General features: G+C 31.5%; 2 protein-coding genes and 1 pseudogene across 2 annotated transcripts; 1 reads left to right on the top strand and 2 right to left on the bottom strand.

Annotated features, from left to right (window-relative positions):
* Positions 1-4,996: 4,996 nt before the first annotated feature.
* LOC109116226 lies at positions 4,997-5,377 on the bottom strand (annotated as a pseudogene).
* On the bottom strand, positions 5,238-6,250 carry LOC109116225. Its single transcript, XM_019201269.1, has 2 exons — positions 5,896-6,250; positions 5,238-5,388 (listed from the first exon to the last, which is right to left on the bottom strand). The coding sequence occupies exon 1, from the start codon at positions 6,225-6,227 to the stop codon at positions 5,901-5,903; it is 327 nt and encodes a 108-aa protein (XP_019056814.1). The 5' UTR covers positions 6,228-6,250; the 3' UTR covers positions 5,238-5,388; positions 5,896-5,900.
* Positions 6,251-8,408: 2,158 nt separating this feature from the next.
* On the top strand, positions 8,409-12,321 carry LOC104803150 (protein NUCLEAR FUSION DEFECTIVE 4-like). Its single transcript, XM_010527031.1, has 3 exons — positions 8,409-8,846; positions 10,391-11,226; positions 11,782-12,321. Exons 1-3 carry the CDS (start codon positions 8,502-8,504, stop codon positions 12,227-12,229), a joined length of 1,629 nt encoding a protein of 542 aa, XP_010525333.1. The 5' UTR covers positions 8,409-8,501; the 3' UTR covers positions 12,230-12,321.
* The last annotated feature ends 3,613 nt before the right edge of the window (positions 12,322-15,934 follow it).

Below are 15,934 nucleotides of genomic sequence, written 5' to 3'. Positions count from 1 at the left end.
AGTAGGTCCATGACACATCTTTTCCATGCGTCATAGACCCTCGAGGTATGCACCTCATCCCAATACCAAGATTGCTAAAAAACTTAATTAAAAAAGTTTTACCGAACTTTTACCGATAAAACTAAAATATATAATAATTTAGAAGTTAATATACTTTTATAGTAGAATATATATATATTATGTTTTCAATGTTTTTATTACTTTCATGAAGATAGTTATAATAATTATATGGGAAAATTAATCCTTATATTTTATTTAAAATAAAGGGATATCGATATATTGCAAAAAAAAAACTATGCATTCTTCTGAGGTTAACTAAAAAACTCTATACTTTTTTACTTACTGATTTAACTATATATACATACAAATTCAAATATAAAATATATATATATATATACATATATATATTTAAAATAAAATTATTTGTAATTAATAAAATATATATATACATATAACTACAATATTTATGTATATTATAATTAATACATATATATAAAAATAAAAATAATTAGAACTAACATATATACATATAATATCTATTAAAAATAATATGTATATGTATATATATTAGGTATACATGCAATATATATATACAAATAATATGCATATTAAAATAAAAGTAATTATAACTAATATATGTAATATATATTAAATAATATATATATAATTTATCGATATGTATATATGTCTTTTGTTAGTTATAAATAATTTTATATTTAATATATATATATATGTGAATGTGGGTGTGAATTTGTATGTATATATATTAATTTAAATAGTTATTTAATTTAAATTTTGTTTAAAATAATATTGTGACATAATTATGATGATGTGTACATAATTTAGAAGTTATGTCATTGTTACATCATAATTTTTGTTGGAGTTGGCAGACGTGGGGAATTTTCAGTAAATTTTTAAAAAGTTCAAAATTTTATGGGTTAATCACACCAAGTACAAAATTTAATTAATAAACAAAAAATACAGAGTTTTTTTGGTTGATTTGAGAAGAATGTAGATTTGTTTTGGTGATTTCTCCTTAAAATATATATATATATATTACATATATATATAGGATATACTCAATAAAAAATTCTCTAACTTGCAAATGGTTGGAAAACTAATATACTTGGAGTCTAGAAAAAATACTCAATTTGCAAATCCATCATTAGAATGTCTGAACTTATATAATAGTGCCAATAAATTTTTTTACTAACGTTGACTGTCATTTCTGTTAAATATCATCCTACATGTACGTCATATACTATATCAAAATTAATAGCCACATTAGTTCCTGAATTAAATAATGGATTAAAATTAAATCGACAATTAAAATCGGTTTAGTAAAATAGTCCAGGAATAACTGATTTATTTAAAAATAAAAAACCCATAAAATTTTCTCCCAAATAAATTAAATCCTAATCCTTTTTTCGTATCCTTGATAGAACCCTAACCCTTCTTCATGGACCTTTTTGGTTTCATCTTCTTCTTTGACTTCTCTTCTTCGATTTCTCTTCTCCATCGACTTCTTCCATTTCATATCTTCTCCGGCTTTTATCTCTCTCCTTGGGTTTCATCGGCTTTTGATTTGTTCGACTTTGTCTCTGGGTTCAACTTATATCTCCGTTGTTTTTTACTTCTTAAACGACATCTCTGGATCGGACTTGTAATTCTTGTACTTCTATTTTGGATTGGAAACAAAAAATCTTATGACCAAAAAATTCTTTTATTCTATCTTTTATTTTCTGTTTTTTTTGTATGTTCTCAGGAGATAAGTCATTCTTCTCTCCTATTCTTTTTTTATTTGTTTGTGAGATTGAATAATAGTTTTTTAAATGAGTTGTTATATTATACTCGCGGGATTTTATAGATTGATTTTTTAGAGTTTGCAACTGTGTTTTTTAATTCTCTGGATTTTATAAATGAGGTGATTATTATATATATATATGTATAATGTTTGAATATTATTATTTTAACTTTACATAAAATATATAATAATTTTCTAATATATTCATAAAAAAAAATTATAATAAAACAAAAAATTATTCACGCATAAATATAAAATAATATATATTAATATACATGCATAAACATACATATACATATACATATATATATATATATACATAGACATGCATACATATATATATATATAACAATTTAATAGAGAGGTTATTCTTTTGTATATAAAAATCATATCCATAAAATAGTATAAAATATTAATATGCATAAATATAAACGCATATACATATATACACATATATATACACATATATATCTATATACATATATGATATATGCTCACATATATTTTTATTTCTTATTTTAATATATGTACACATACATATACATGCACATACATATTTACATACATACATATCCATACATCTATATACAAACATATATATATTTACTTCTATTCTATACATATGTTGAATGCATCATTCTTTTTTTATGAGTTTTTCCTTTTCGTAAAATTATTATAACTTGAAAATAAAATTAAATCCTTCATGTTTGTTTTTTAGAATTTTCCCATGCAAATATTTTGTGATCGAACATCTCTCGGCAACCGCCCACGTTTGTTATCCCTCTGTGCACACGCTTATCGATGTACCTCTCTCTCTCCACACATATACGCTTCCCATCTATACGTACACATATACATGTATATATACATATATGTATATACATATAAATGTCATCTACATACAAATAGACATACACATACCCATGTGCTCTTCTTCATCTAGACGTACATATACACGTATACATACATATATGTACATGTATATATGTTATCAACATACAAATACGCGTAAACATACACAAATACCCACATACCCAAAGTTCCAATCTTTCAGCATTATTTCTCTTTCTTTACGCTTATCCTCAGATGTCCACATGACGAAAATGTTGTTGTACGTAATATACAATGATTATTAGTTTTTCGTATTGTTTTTCAATTATAAAAGATGATCTTATATAGTAATGGGATATTCTTTACCTTTTATTAATGGGTTAATGAACAATCTTTTCAGTTTTTTGTATAATAGTTTTCATTAAATATCCCATTTATATAATGAGTTAGTGGATAGTTTTTATTACAGTTTTTTTTTTATCAAGAATGTTTTTTGGTTCATGTTCACTTGTTTTAATTTTTTATTCTACTAAATGTCTTAAATGTCTTTAATATCTTCAATTACTACAAAACGCCACTACGCCTTAGTATTCTAGGAATTTCTCCACTAATACCTGGAACTTGAAAAAAAAATCCCCGAAAATATCAAAAAATCATATTCATCATATTCACAGAAAATTTTAATTTAAAAAAAATAAAAACAAATACAATTTTAAAAAGTCAAATATACACGACATTCAAAATTTCAAAATTATGTATAGTTTAACCTATTCTTACAATTGAAAGTTATATCATGTGTATGTCATTGTGCATCTTCCTCGTACATCTCCAAATTACCATTTCTGGCCACCAGTTTTGCCTTCAGCGGAAGCCACGACCGCTCGCTCACCACGATTCCAAATTTTCCGGGACCATAAGGCATGCATTTATCTTCCTTTGATCTCGTGATTAGATTCTCGAAACTCCTCGTTTCTCCCACATCCATAGTATGGGTATGACTTTAATATACATATAAAAGTCGCGACGCATGAAAATAATTCTCGAAACTCCTCGTTTCTCCCACATCCATAATTTGTTAGAAAATTAAAAATATTTATATCAATAAATAATATATTTAAAAAACCAAATTGTTAAGATCTCAATAATCATACGCAATATATTAGACAGTTTTCCCTACCCATATATCATATTTGTTAGAAAATTAAAAATATTTATATCAATAAATAATATATTTAGAAAACCAAATTGTTAAGATCTCAATAATCATACGCCGTTTCAAAACATCATAACCTAAAATATTTGTTAATACCCCATTAATCATTTAAATCTTTTTAATGCAATTTATATGTAGTTAAAAAGTTTTAAATAATAAATAAAAAAATAAAACAAAATGTCATATAGATAATGAGGTGGAGGATGAGGTGGCTTCACCACAATCCTTTAAACTCCTTTATTAATATATATAGATTTCTTATTAAAAAAACTTATTATTATTATATTTAATTACGGGATTATCTGTTTTAAAAGTTTATATAATTTTGGACTTCCATTATATTAAAAAATCACGGAATCTAGCGAAAAAACGACAGTAAACAATATAAAATTGTTAAATTGATTTTGATTATATTTCAATTACAGCCATCGAAAATAAAACATTAAAATATAGATAATAACATAAATATATTTATATTTGGTTATAGATATAAAAATTGAATAGATAAAATTCTGTTTATTGCTTATCTATAATAAATCAATTAAATAAAGGATTATTTAAAGGAAAGATTATTATTTAGATCCACAAAACTAATTTTTGTTATATATTTAATTATTTAAATTAAATTTTTTAGCTATAAATAAAATTATATAATAATGTTTTAAACATATATTTTACCAAACTATTAAAATTATCAAGGTTATTTTATAACAAGTAATCTTTTAAAAATGATGAATAATTGTTAGGGTTATTCATCATAGTATAGATCAAACTTCGAACCTACAATGTTTTTAGTTATTGTTTTCTTAAATCAACCAGTGCCACCAATCAATCTTTGCAATCATTAAGATTAGGATCGCCACCATCACCCCTCATTCTCTTTGATCCTGGTATTACAATCGATTTGTATCTTTACGAAATCGATTTAATTTATGTTTTATTATTTGACTTAAATTCATTCATTTAGATCGGCACGATAAAGTTTTTGAGATGTTTCAAACTTTGAGAAATTCACAATGATAATGTATGCATGTAAAATTGTTAGGTTTAGAGACCTCTTATATATTTTCAATTTTTTTCAATCAAAAAAAAATATTTTTTACGGTAGTTTAAATGGAGATAGATTCTTAACAGCTTCCAACCAACACACCACACCTTGTATAAATCCTTACAAATATCTAGATCGAGGATCATAATATTGATATGACAGTGTGCATCATATTATTGCATGAAATTCTTACAAATATATATATATACACACCATGTGTGTATATATATATATATGCATGAAATTCTAGGTGTTGCTTTAACAAAAAAAATATTCTAGGTGTTGATGTGAAGATAGAGGACGACGGTGAAGATAGTGATGAGGCCGAAGAAGATGAGAGAGTGGACGAGAATGGAGGCTCCACTAGTTTCCATGTTTCCGAACTCAACAAATACCTTTTTTCCGGGAAATTTGAAGAGAGTTCCCGGTGACAACCGCACGAATGCACCGTCGCCACCACCGCAGGACCCCAATCCGCCATCCTTCATATATCTTGATGATGGAGATGAAGAGAAGATACAAGAGTTATAGAAATGACCCTTCAAGGGTTGTGAAAGGATGCCAAATTAATTGTGGGAGTACATGGGCATGGATGACGTCGTGTAACACGACATGAATTTGTTGTCCGGACTTTGACAATAATGTGGAAAGTATTTTTTTTTAAATGCATGTTGCCTGCTTTAGACCCCAAAAAGCTTGAACCTTTGAATTTGATTATAAAGATTTTGCGAAGTTCAACTTTTTTTATATAAAAAAAACCTCTATAAAGTTGTATGTTTTTGTTCGGATTTTGTTTTTAAATATATGTTGTCAATCTAAGACAATGTTATGTAACAAACAACCTTATCCATATAACGTAAATCCAGAAACCAGATATGTATGAAGACTGTAACGAGAGGCGAACCAACCGCAAGCAATAGCTAGATGGAGTACAGAACAAATTTATGGTAAGGCAAAAAAAAATATTTAATTTTGTGACGTGAACAAGGAGGAGAGTACAAGTACTAGAGCTTGGCAGGGAGGTCGAGGACAACGGTAAAGACAGTGATGATGCCGAAGAAGATGAAGGCGTGGAGGAGGATAGAGGCATAGCTCGTCTCCGAGTTCCCGAATTCCACGAAAACCTTTTTTCCGGGGACTTGAAATAATAGGCCGGGCGATAACAACACGAACAGCGCCGTCGCCACCACCACCGCTATCCACTCCGACATTTTTGTTTGTGTGCGCGTGTGTGTAATACAAAGTGTTTGGTTTTTATTGATGATTGGCTTGGGTATGCTTGGAGATATTAATGAGAGAGAAGAGGAGGAAGAAGAAGATGTATATATCATTAAAAAAATTATCAATTTGATAAGTTAATACTTAATTTAAAGGATTATTTGAGAGTGTTATGAAACATTTATATATATAGTCAACAGTCGGTGATCCAGTGGACATTTACGGTTTTATGTCTGGCATTCACCTATATAACATATGTAGCCAACATTGACTAGCTATTCAGATCGACTTCTGAGTCATCAGATCACTTAATGGACGTACACTTCTATATATATATTAGGGTTTTGGTATTTGTATTGGCGTAGTTTGAAGGCATGTGGAGCTAAAATTATGATATTACAACAGTTGAATAATTTTAGTAGTAATATGAAAAGCAATCATTCAGTAGAAAAATGAAAGATTCTGACCCAAACTTCCAAGGCGTAAAATTAAACAAAGAACAAAATCCCAACTTAATCAATTGGGTGACGTGGCGAAACATGTAAGCAGTGCTGTCCGCAAGTATCAAATGAGCGATTAATTGTTAATTAAAACCTGTAGTCATTAGGTGTATGATTAATATAATATCCATCTACCAGTTATTTTTGTAATTGTTTGACTTTGACAGTTGCATTGAGCTCGACCCTGCAACTGCATTTGTTTCCATTAAGCCAAGTACTGCTTTCAAATGGGTTCATTTGATCCAAAACTTCATTGTGCGTTGTAGTTTGATATTCAATAGTTGAATATATTCAAATCCGAAACTTTCTATAATATATATATACAATAAAAATATATATATAATATAATTATACCATATCGTGAGTAATTGCAACATGTTTCTAGTTTATATATAGCTTTAAAATTTTTAATTGCCCCACCTACGACTTGCCATGGGATTCAGACTTTTGTATGCAGCTCTGGTTGGGTTGTAACTGATAATCAATTGTTTTATTAATATATTCACACTTAACCAAAAAATATAATCGAAAAAATTAGACTTACTCGAATCTATATCCGAAAATATCAAAATTAATCTAAATTTAACACGGATGTATATGATTTCAAAAATGTAGACAAGTGCATAAAAGCACTTGTTATCAATTTTTAATTATTTATAAACCATATATAAATACCTTATTAATAAGATATGTCAAATAAATATCTGAATTTTTATTTTGATATCATCAATTCCCCAAGATAATCTTGCTCGTTCTTGAACTTTGATGCAAATTAATATATAAAAAATATTAAAATATTCTAAATTGGTACCATAAATATTAAAATATTTTAAATTTATATCTTAACTCGATGTCAACTCTTAATTTTTTCTATAACGTATGAAATATTTATGCAAACAAATTGTCAGCGATGACGTAGAATATTAAGTATGAGTCATAGTCTCATAATATTTAGTATTTACAATAATTTATTGAAAATTTTCAATAATTCCTTCGATTTCATGATTCGAAGTTGAAAATTGGTATTGATTTGATAAGTTGCAATATCAATTTAAAATATGTTAATATGTGAGATATCAGTTAGACAAAATTAAAAAGTCTAGATATCTATTTGATACATTTTGAAAAATTGATGTGTTTATATGAAAATTTTCAACAAAGTTGACACTCTTATTCCATGAAAAATGACATACCCAAAATTACGATAAATGTCGATTTGGTCGAATGTGTATTTAGTTACACCTCGGAAATTTTTGTATAGTTTTTTCTTATAAGTGAAATAGACAAGATCTGAGAAAAAAAAGAGTCTAATTGGTCATCATATACACACATATATATATATATATATATATATATATATATATATTCAACATCTTTATTTAGAATAGGTGTTATTGAATTTTCCATAATGGGCTCATATATAATCATATTCCCTAAGCCTAATATAACTAACTAAGCCTGTTGATTCCAAGGCTCAACGAGGCTAACTCAAGTCCATGAGCTCAGCGGAAAGGATAACATATTAACATGGAACTTTTTTACTTGGTGAATATAATTCCATCTAATAAATTTGATCTAAAATTCCATCTGCTACAAGAATATGAAAAGATGTAAAAATCGAAAACTGAATGATTTTTTTGTCAAAACAAAAGAACATCATTTAAAAATAAAAATACATAAATTTATTGTAATTACGTATACATATGAAAGAAAAAATTTACAGTATACATATAAAAGAAAAAAAGATAAGAAAAAGGATAAGAGCCATAACAAATTAGCATAACGTGTAGCACATGCCAAAGAAAAAAAAGAGAGCAATGGATATCCATCTCCAAGTAAATGAAAGCATTTAACGCTTCAATATAATTGCCAAACCAGAAAAAAAAAATGTTAATTTCTCAGTGGCGCCACAGATTCGAGGCTCTGGTCAACGACCGATGGCTAGTCTTCGTGTGTGCGATGTGGGTACAGTCCGTCGCCGGCGTCGGCTACATCTTCGGCGGTTCTATGTCTCCGGCGATCAAGACCGCCCTCGGTTACGACCAGAGGCAGATCTCTGTTCTCGGCGTCGCTAAGAACCTCGGCGATGCCATCGGCTTCGTCTCCGGTGCCTTGTCCGAGGCCTTTCCGCCTTGGGTTGTTCTCCTCGTAGGCGCAGCACACAACCTTGTCGGCTATGGCGTTGTCTGGCTCGTCGTCTCTGGTCTGTGGCCAAGGCTGCCCCTGTGGATGGTAAGACATCCGTCTCTTTCTCTCGCTGATTTGAGCGTGGGTTTTTCATTATATAGGGTTTTGTGAGATTCGGGAAATTCTGGTGATTATCTGTGTTCGGATATTGAAGAAAATGAAAAGGGTTTGTGATTTAGTTCCAAGTGAAGAAAGATATTGGATAGATATGTTACTGGATCATATATTGAATTGATACGCAGTGTGATTGGTGAAATTGAGGTAGAAGAAGGGTTTATGGAGACGTAAATTGGGGCTTATTATACATCTTAGAACAAGTGTTCGAATGGCGTGTTAGACTGCATTGAGTTATATACATGTTTGGATTCACAATAGCGGCGTATAGTCTTGATTGTATACTTAGAATTTGTGAAAATCCACTCTTGGAGAGAAGCACATACACAAATTCATTCAATGTTTTAGAATTCATACAAGTCTTGCTGCAGAGATTTTCCCTAAGCAATGTCGTATAAAGTCTGGAATACGGTAGGATGTTTTGGATGTTACCGAGTATGAGTAAGTTGGTGCCTAAGATATGTGTGATTAGTTTGCTACTTTAGTCAAGTTGGATTTTACATGTTAATTTGCCGAGTTTTTACATAAAGAGATATTTAAGGAATATGCCAATGCAATTTAACATAGAACGAGTGTGATTTGTGCATCTATGAAATACTCGACTACCTAAGGATTTAGTAAAGTTTGGAATAAGAGAAGGATGCCTGTAATATTGAAATGAGTTTTATGTAAAATGGAAACAATATGATATATCATATGCATTCATTTAATTCCTATTCTAAGCTTCAGAATCACACTTGTATATATCAATTTAGCCTAGAAAGTCATGAAACCACTTATCTGATGTGCATACTATGGCATAACACTCTATTTAGCTCCTAAGTTTACTATATTGTCGGGGCTAAGCTTCGGAAGTGGATTTATTCATATCGTAGTTATTTCATATTGTTATCATACACGTGACCATAAACTCGACCTAGTTAAGTTTTGAATTATAGAAGAACGTTGGGGATATTAAAACGAGCATGTGCATGTATCTATGCGATTTTCTTGACTAAGTCGAAACCCAGTACACATGATATCCATTAAATTGGCAGCCTATCGTTGTCGATGTTATATGCAATGTTGATTTGCTGGCTGAGTATAGTATGGATATTATATGTTAATTTTCTAAACTTCATTTAAGAGAAGTTTAAGATCACATTCATACGTAGTTTACTGTCAAGAATACGATGTAAAATAATTGCGGTATGTCTTCAAACAATTAATTATATTTCTTGAAATTTTCCTAACAATTTGGTAATGTTAGGAGTAAAGAAGGATGCTTGTGATTAGGTAACTTTTAAGAGATTTTACCAATAAAGATGTTAAGACAAGGTTTCAAATTCACGCTCATGTAAGGTTTTGTTACATTGTGCAATTTCATAATTGGTTTCTGTAATTGGAGAGCAACTTCCTTCTGGATTTGGCTGAAACTGCACGAATTCGTATTTTGATTTCTTACAAGACAGAACTTAAAAATCGTTGTTGTGCAGTTATTCATTGCCATTTTTCTGGGAACAAATGGCGAAACCTACTACAACACGGCATCACTTGTTTCATGCATCCAGAACTTCCCGGATAGTCGTGGCCCTGTTGTGGGAATCCTGAAAGGGTTTTCGGGTTTGAGTGGAGCGATCTTGACTCAGGTTTATTCAATGTTCAATCCCCGTAATGATTCGTCGGTTATTCTCATGGTTGCCATTGGTCCACCTATTGTTGTTCTTGCTCTACTCTTCATTGTCAGGCCTGTAGAAGGACACGGAGAGAACCGACCATCTGATAACTTACGGTTCTTGGTTATTTACGGGTTTTGCTCTGTCCTTGCAGTATATTTACTGGGAATATTGATTCTTCAGAATCTTTTCGATTTAACTCAAACAGTCATCACTATTTTTGGAGCTGCTCTTGTCATTCTCATGGTGGTTCCACTTCTCATCCCTGTTGCATCTGTCTCTTTCTGTGGGAAACTAAAAAATGCTACCTTAGAGAAGGTTGAAGGAAACTCCGACGTTGTGGATGAAAACGAGGAGGAAAATTTGGTTGAGAGCAGCAGGGAGAGTCTTCCACCTTTTGAAACTCGAGAAAGGAGAAAACAATCGTGCATTGGAGAAAACTTCACCTTGTTGCAGGCTTTGAGAGAAGCCGATTTCTGGCTTATATTCTTCTCTCTCATTCTCGGCGTAGGCTCCGGGATAACTGTTATAGACAACCTTGGCCAGATCTGTTATTCCCTCGGCTACACCAACACGAAAATATTTGTTTCGATTATCAGCATCTTCAATTTTCTCGGCCGGGTTGCGGGCGGATACTTCTCAGAGCTAATAATGAGGTAACATAACACAAACCCTGACCGCCTTTAACATTACATCACCTACGGGTAGGCATAAATACCTGAAAATTGGGGTACCGCTTGTACCGACATGCACATATCCGATTTTTGGGTATCTAAACATTCATGGGTATGTGACGTTTACTTTTTTGTTACCCGTTTAACGGTTACGGGTATGGTTATGGATAAAAATTAGGGACGGATCCACGGGTACCCATGTACATTAACAAACACATTTTTAATTCCAATTTTAAATGTTTACCCTTTTGCCTTCGGATACAAATTTGAATATCTAAATTATTTTGTTATAATTTTGTTTTCATGATATAACTTTTGGATCTGGGTACTTCCGAGTACTTGAAAGTTTTACCGGTACGCGTAACCCTCATGTATGATTATGGGTAAGGGTATCAAACGTTGATATCCACCTATTTCGGATATAAATCCGAATATCCTAAATTTTGCGGGTATATGAGCCGTGTCCACGTTTAACATAAATATTATATGCCATTGACGCTCATTAACCAGTGGATCTGCCATTTTCCTCTGCATCAGGAAACTTGTTCTTCCCCGACCATTGGCCATGTCGGTGGTGCAAGCGATCATGGCCTTCGGACTCGCTTACTACGCGATCGATTGTCCTGGCAAAATCTATGTAGTGACCATTCTAACGGGAATGGGTTACGGTGCTCACTGGGCGATAGCCCCTGCCTCAGTTTCCGACCTGTTCGGGTTGAAAAGCTTTGGTTCTTTGTACAATTTCCAAATAGTGGCATTGCCTATCGGCTCGTTCGTGTTTTCGGGTTTGATGGCTAGTAACATATACGATTACTTCGCCCGAAAACAAGCCGGTCCGTCGGAAACTGAGCCGCTTGTGTGCGTAGGTTCGGTGTGTTACTCGGTAACATGTGGGATCATGTCCGTGGTGTGTTTGGTCGCTGTGGTGTTGAGCTTGACTGTGGTTTTTCGGACAAGGAGGTTTTACTTGAGGCTTCATGAGTGATTTTTGTCTCTGAGACATTGTCTCAATAGTCTATTCTCATTTACGGAGAATCTCGTTAATCTTTTGTTTAATACGCGAATTTTGTTAAACTCTATGTCAATATTCTTATTTGATATTTTTAAAATTATCGGCCTACAAACATGGACGGACCCATGTAGATTAGAGTGGGGTTCTATGCCTCCATCTTTTTAATTAAAAAATAATAATTTACTTATAATTTTTTAAAAATTTTAGCACAAAATGTAGAAGGTTGCCGTTTGGTAGTCTGTTTTTTTATTTCTTTTTTTATTATAAAAATTAGGTCACATTTTACTTTTTTTACTCTTTATTTTTACATTTATTTTTTAATATTTTATCTCTCCATCCTTTAAAAAAATCACAAATCAAATATTCAATCATAATATAAAAAACAAAATAAATAGTAAAATTAAAAGTAGTTAGATATTATAATTTTTTAAATAATTTTACTTATTGTTTGTTCATCAATTTCTATATTTTGATCAAAAAAAAAATTTGTTGTTATATATATTTGTTTATCTTTATATTTGCTTTGGTAAAGAAACTAATGAATAAATTTCTCAAAAAAATTTTATATCGATATTTTAAGATAATGGTAAAATTTCATTCAATGATATATCGAATTCTCAAACCCCTCAATATTTAAACAAATTTGTTTAGATAATTTGTCTTCGCATCTGATAAAATTGACTGGATTTTATTCAGATGACTTCAGTTTTACGGAACAAATATCTCTTCGATATAAACTTAGCATCTAAATCAATGATTTGATAAAAGATAGACATTTTTTAATTTGGCTAATCTTGGAGATATTGTTGTTTTTATGATAAAAATAAAGAAACATATTTTATATCTATTGATATACAGACTTTCAAAATGAACTTTAATTTTACTCGTTAATATCGCGACTGTTAATAGATGTTTTTTACCAATTAATTTTGTAAAGACAAGTGTATGCAATCAGATTGGTAATCAATTTTGAGTAATTATTTAGTTTGTTTTATTGAAAAATATATATTTTAGATAATTACAAATGAAGTTGTTATAAATATATTTTAAAAAATAAAAAATCATAAAATTTGGTCATACAATTTAAATATTTTTTAGCGATATATTTTTTATTAATTTTTTATTATATATATATAATTACTAGTGCCCACTGATATTTTTTTTCTAGATCCGTCATTGCCTACAAATAAATTTGGATGATTAAGGAGTTGTTATTGTTGTTATTTTTAAATTATGATTAGGTTTAATTTATTATTTTAATATAAAAATGAAATTTATTTGAATTCATGAACGAGGGCCCAAGTATATCTGAACGGGTGTTGACGTGACAACGTCAATCTCTCTCTCTCCTAGTTTCTTCTTTATCATTCGAACACAGTCACTCGTTTTCATCTTTGGAATTGGAACACAACGAAAGTCTCCATAGACGCCATTGATTCCGTCGTAGACCCTCTCAGAGACTTCGCGAAAGACAGTGTTCGCCTCGTCAAGCGTTGCCACAAGCCAGATCGCAAAGATATATTGATCGATCTGTCTACATTAGAAATGCTCCTTTTAAAAAAAAATGTTTGGTTTCTATGAAACTCGGTTTATTCCTTTGGTTATGTTCTAACAAACGCTGCAGAGAAATGCTCGGTTACATAGGCTGCACACATAGAGTAGGAATTATCATTGCTTTATTCTTTATTGATGTTTGCACACTCGAGTTTTTGTATGTATACACTAGCAGAGCTATTGTAATTGATAAGGAGAAACAAAAGAAAATTTTCCAGCTTTGCTTGTTTTTCATTTCTCTGCAAGTTCTTTGTTTATCTTTGAATCGTTCTTTGATTCTCTGAATCGTTTCAGATTTCTAAATCTCCTCTTCTAGTTTCCTTTCTTCTTTCACCCACTCCAAATCTCTCTTCTCCTTACCCTTCTTCTTCAATCCCTGTTTTTTTTTTGTTCTCTGCACCATGGAATCCTCACCATCGACACCTCCCGCTTCCACCTCTACTTTTCATCCTTCCATCACCACTGAACCACCATCCCTTGACCCATATGCCAACCATCCTTATCTTCATGCCGCTGACTCATCGAGTCTTATGCTTGTCTCTGAGAAACTCCTCGGTGAAAGCAACTATAACATCTGGTCTCATTCCATGGAGAAAGCGCTACTAACCAAGAACAAACTAGGCTTTGTTCATGGCACCATTCCTCGTCCGGATGCCGCACACCATGAGTCTGGTGCTTGGGCTCGCTGCAACGCTTTGGTTAGTACCTGGATCTCAAACTCGGTACCCTCTGATATTGGCAGCCTCATCTGGCGAGTTCTGGAGACATACTTCAAGCAGAAGAATGCGTCTAAAATATACAATATCCAGCTGCAACTAGATAACCTCACCCAGAGTTCCATGGATCAAACGACCTGCTTCACAAAACTGACCTCTCTGTGGAAGGGACTAGGGGTGGTCATTTCAGTTATTAACCGAATAACCGAACCGAACCGAATAACAACAGTTCGGTTGTTTGCTTAATAACCGATCGTTGAGCAAGTTCAATAACCGTTCGGATTCATTTCGGTTCGATTAATAATCGAATAACCGTGGTTAACCGAACGGTTATTAGTATTTATTTAGTTTTTAGTGTTTTATTCTAAATATTTATGTAATATTTTTACAATTTCACTTTCAATTTTCATATATTCATTGTTATCTCAATTTTTAATTTATAAATAATTAAAAGTTAATTTTTTATTTGATTAAAATCTTATTTCTATATATATTATATATTAATTTATTGTATTTTTTAAAAATAAATGAAGATAAAAAATGGTGAAGGTTGAAATTTTCGAAAATTTTGTGATTTAAAATTTGGATTGAGAATTTTGAAAGATTAATATTGTGTATTTTGGTTTAGATTGATAATTTTAAATGATTAATATTAATATTATGATGTAATTCGAAATTTTTAAAGATTTTTTTATAATTTATTTCGTATATATTAGTGTTTGTTTATAACCAAATATAACCGAACCGAACCAAATTTAACCATTCGGTTATAATTTTGTGGTAAAAACGAACTGAACCGAATCTGAATCGAATCGAACCAAACCGATTTAATTCATGTAACCGTTCGGTTTTGATTTCTTTATAACCGAAATAACCGAACCCCAAATAACCAAATCGAAAACCAAACCGAAACCCGACATGGCCACCCCTAGTAGGAACTGGAAAACAATGAACCATTCCCAGTGTGTACCTGCAGCAAATGCACCTGTGACCTCGATCAACGCTGGCTGGAACTGATTGAATGCCGCAATGTTGTGCATTTTCGGATGCGACTCAATGAGTCTTACACTCATGTTCGTCGCCAGATCCTGATGATTGAGCCTCTGCCATCTCTTTCTAAGGCTTACAACCTGATGTTCCAGGAAGAACAACAACACCTGGCTATTCCCCTAACATCTAAAGCTGCAGCTTTTCAGGCCTCTGTTCAGCCTTCTTCAAGGCGATTTCGACCCCCTTCCTCTGGTATTTACTGACTCCACGACGATCAGAGATCATTTGCACCCATTGTGGGGTTGCTAGTCACCATGTCAGTAACTGTTTCAAGTTACATGGTTACCCTAATCAGCAAAGGCAGTCTCAAGGGTTCTCATCATCTCCCTGGTAACCCAGATCCTTTCCTGCCAAACCA

Source organism: Tarenaya hassleriana, unplaced genomic scaffold (genome assembly GCF_000463585.1).
Source record: "Tarenaya hassleriana unplaced genomic scaffold, ASM46358v1 Cleome80, whole genome shotgun sequence".
Classification (NCBI taxonomy): Eukaryota; Viridiplantae; Streptophyta; class Magnoliopsida; order Brassicales; family Cleomaceae; genus Tarenaya; species Tarenaya hassleriana.
Note: the sequence above shows the minus strand (reverse complement) of the source record. Positions and strands in the feature narration are given on the sequence as shown.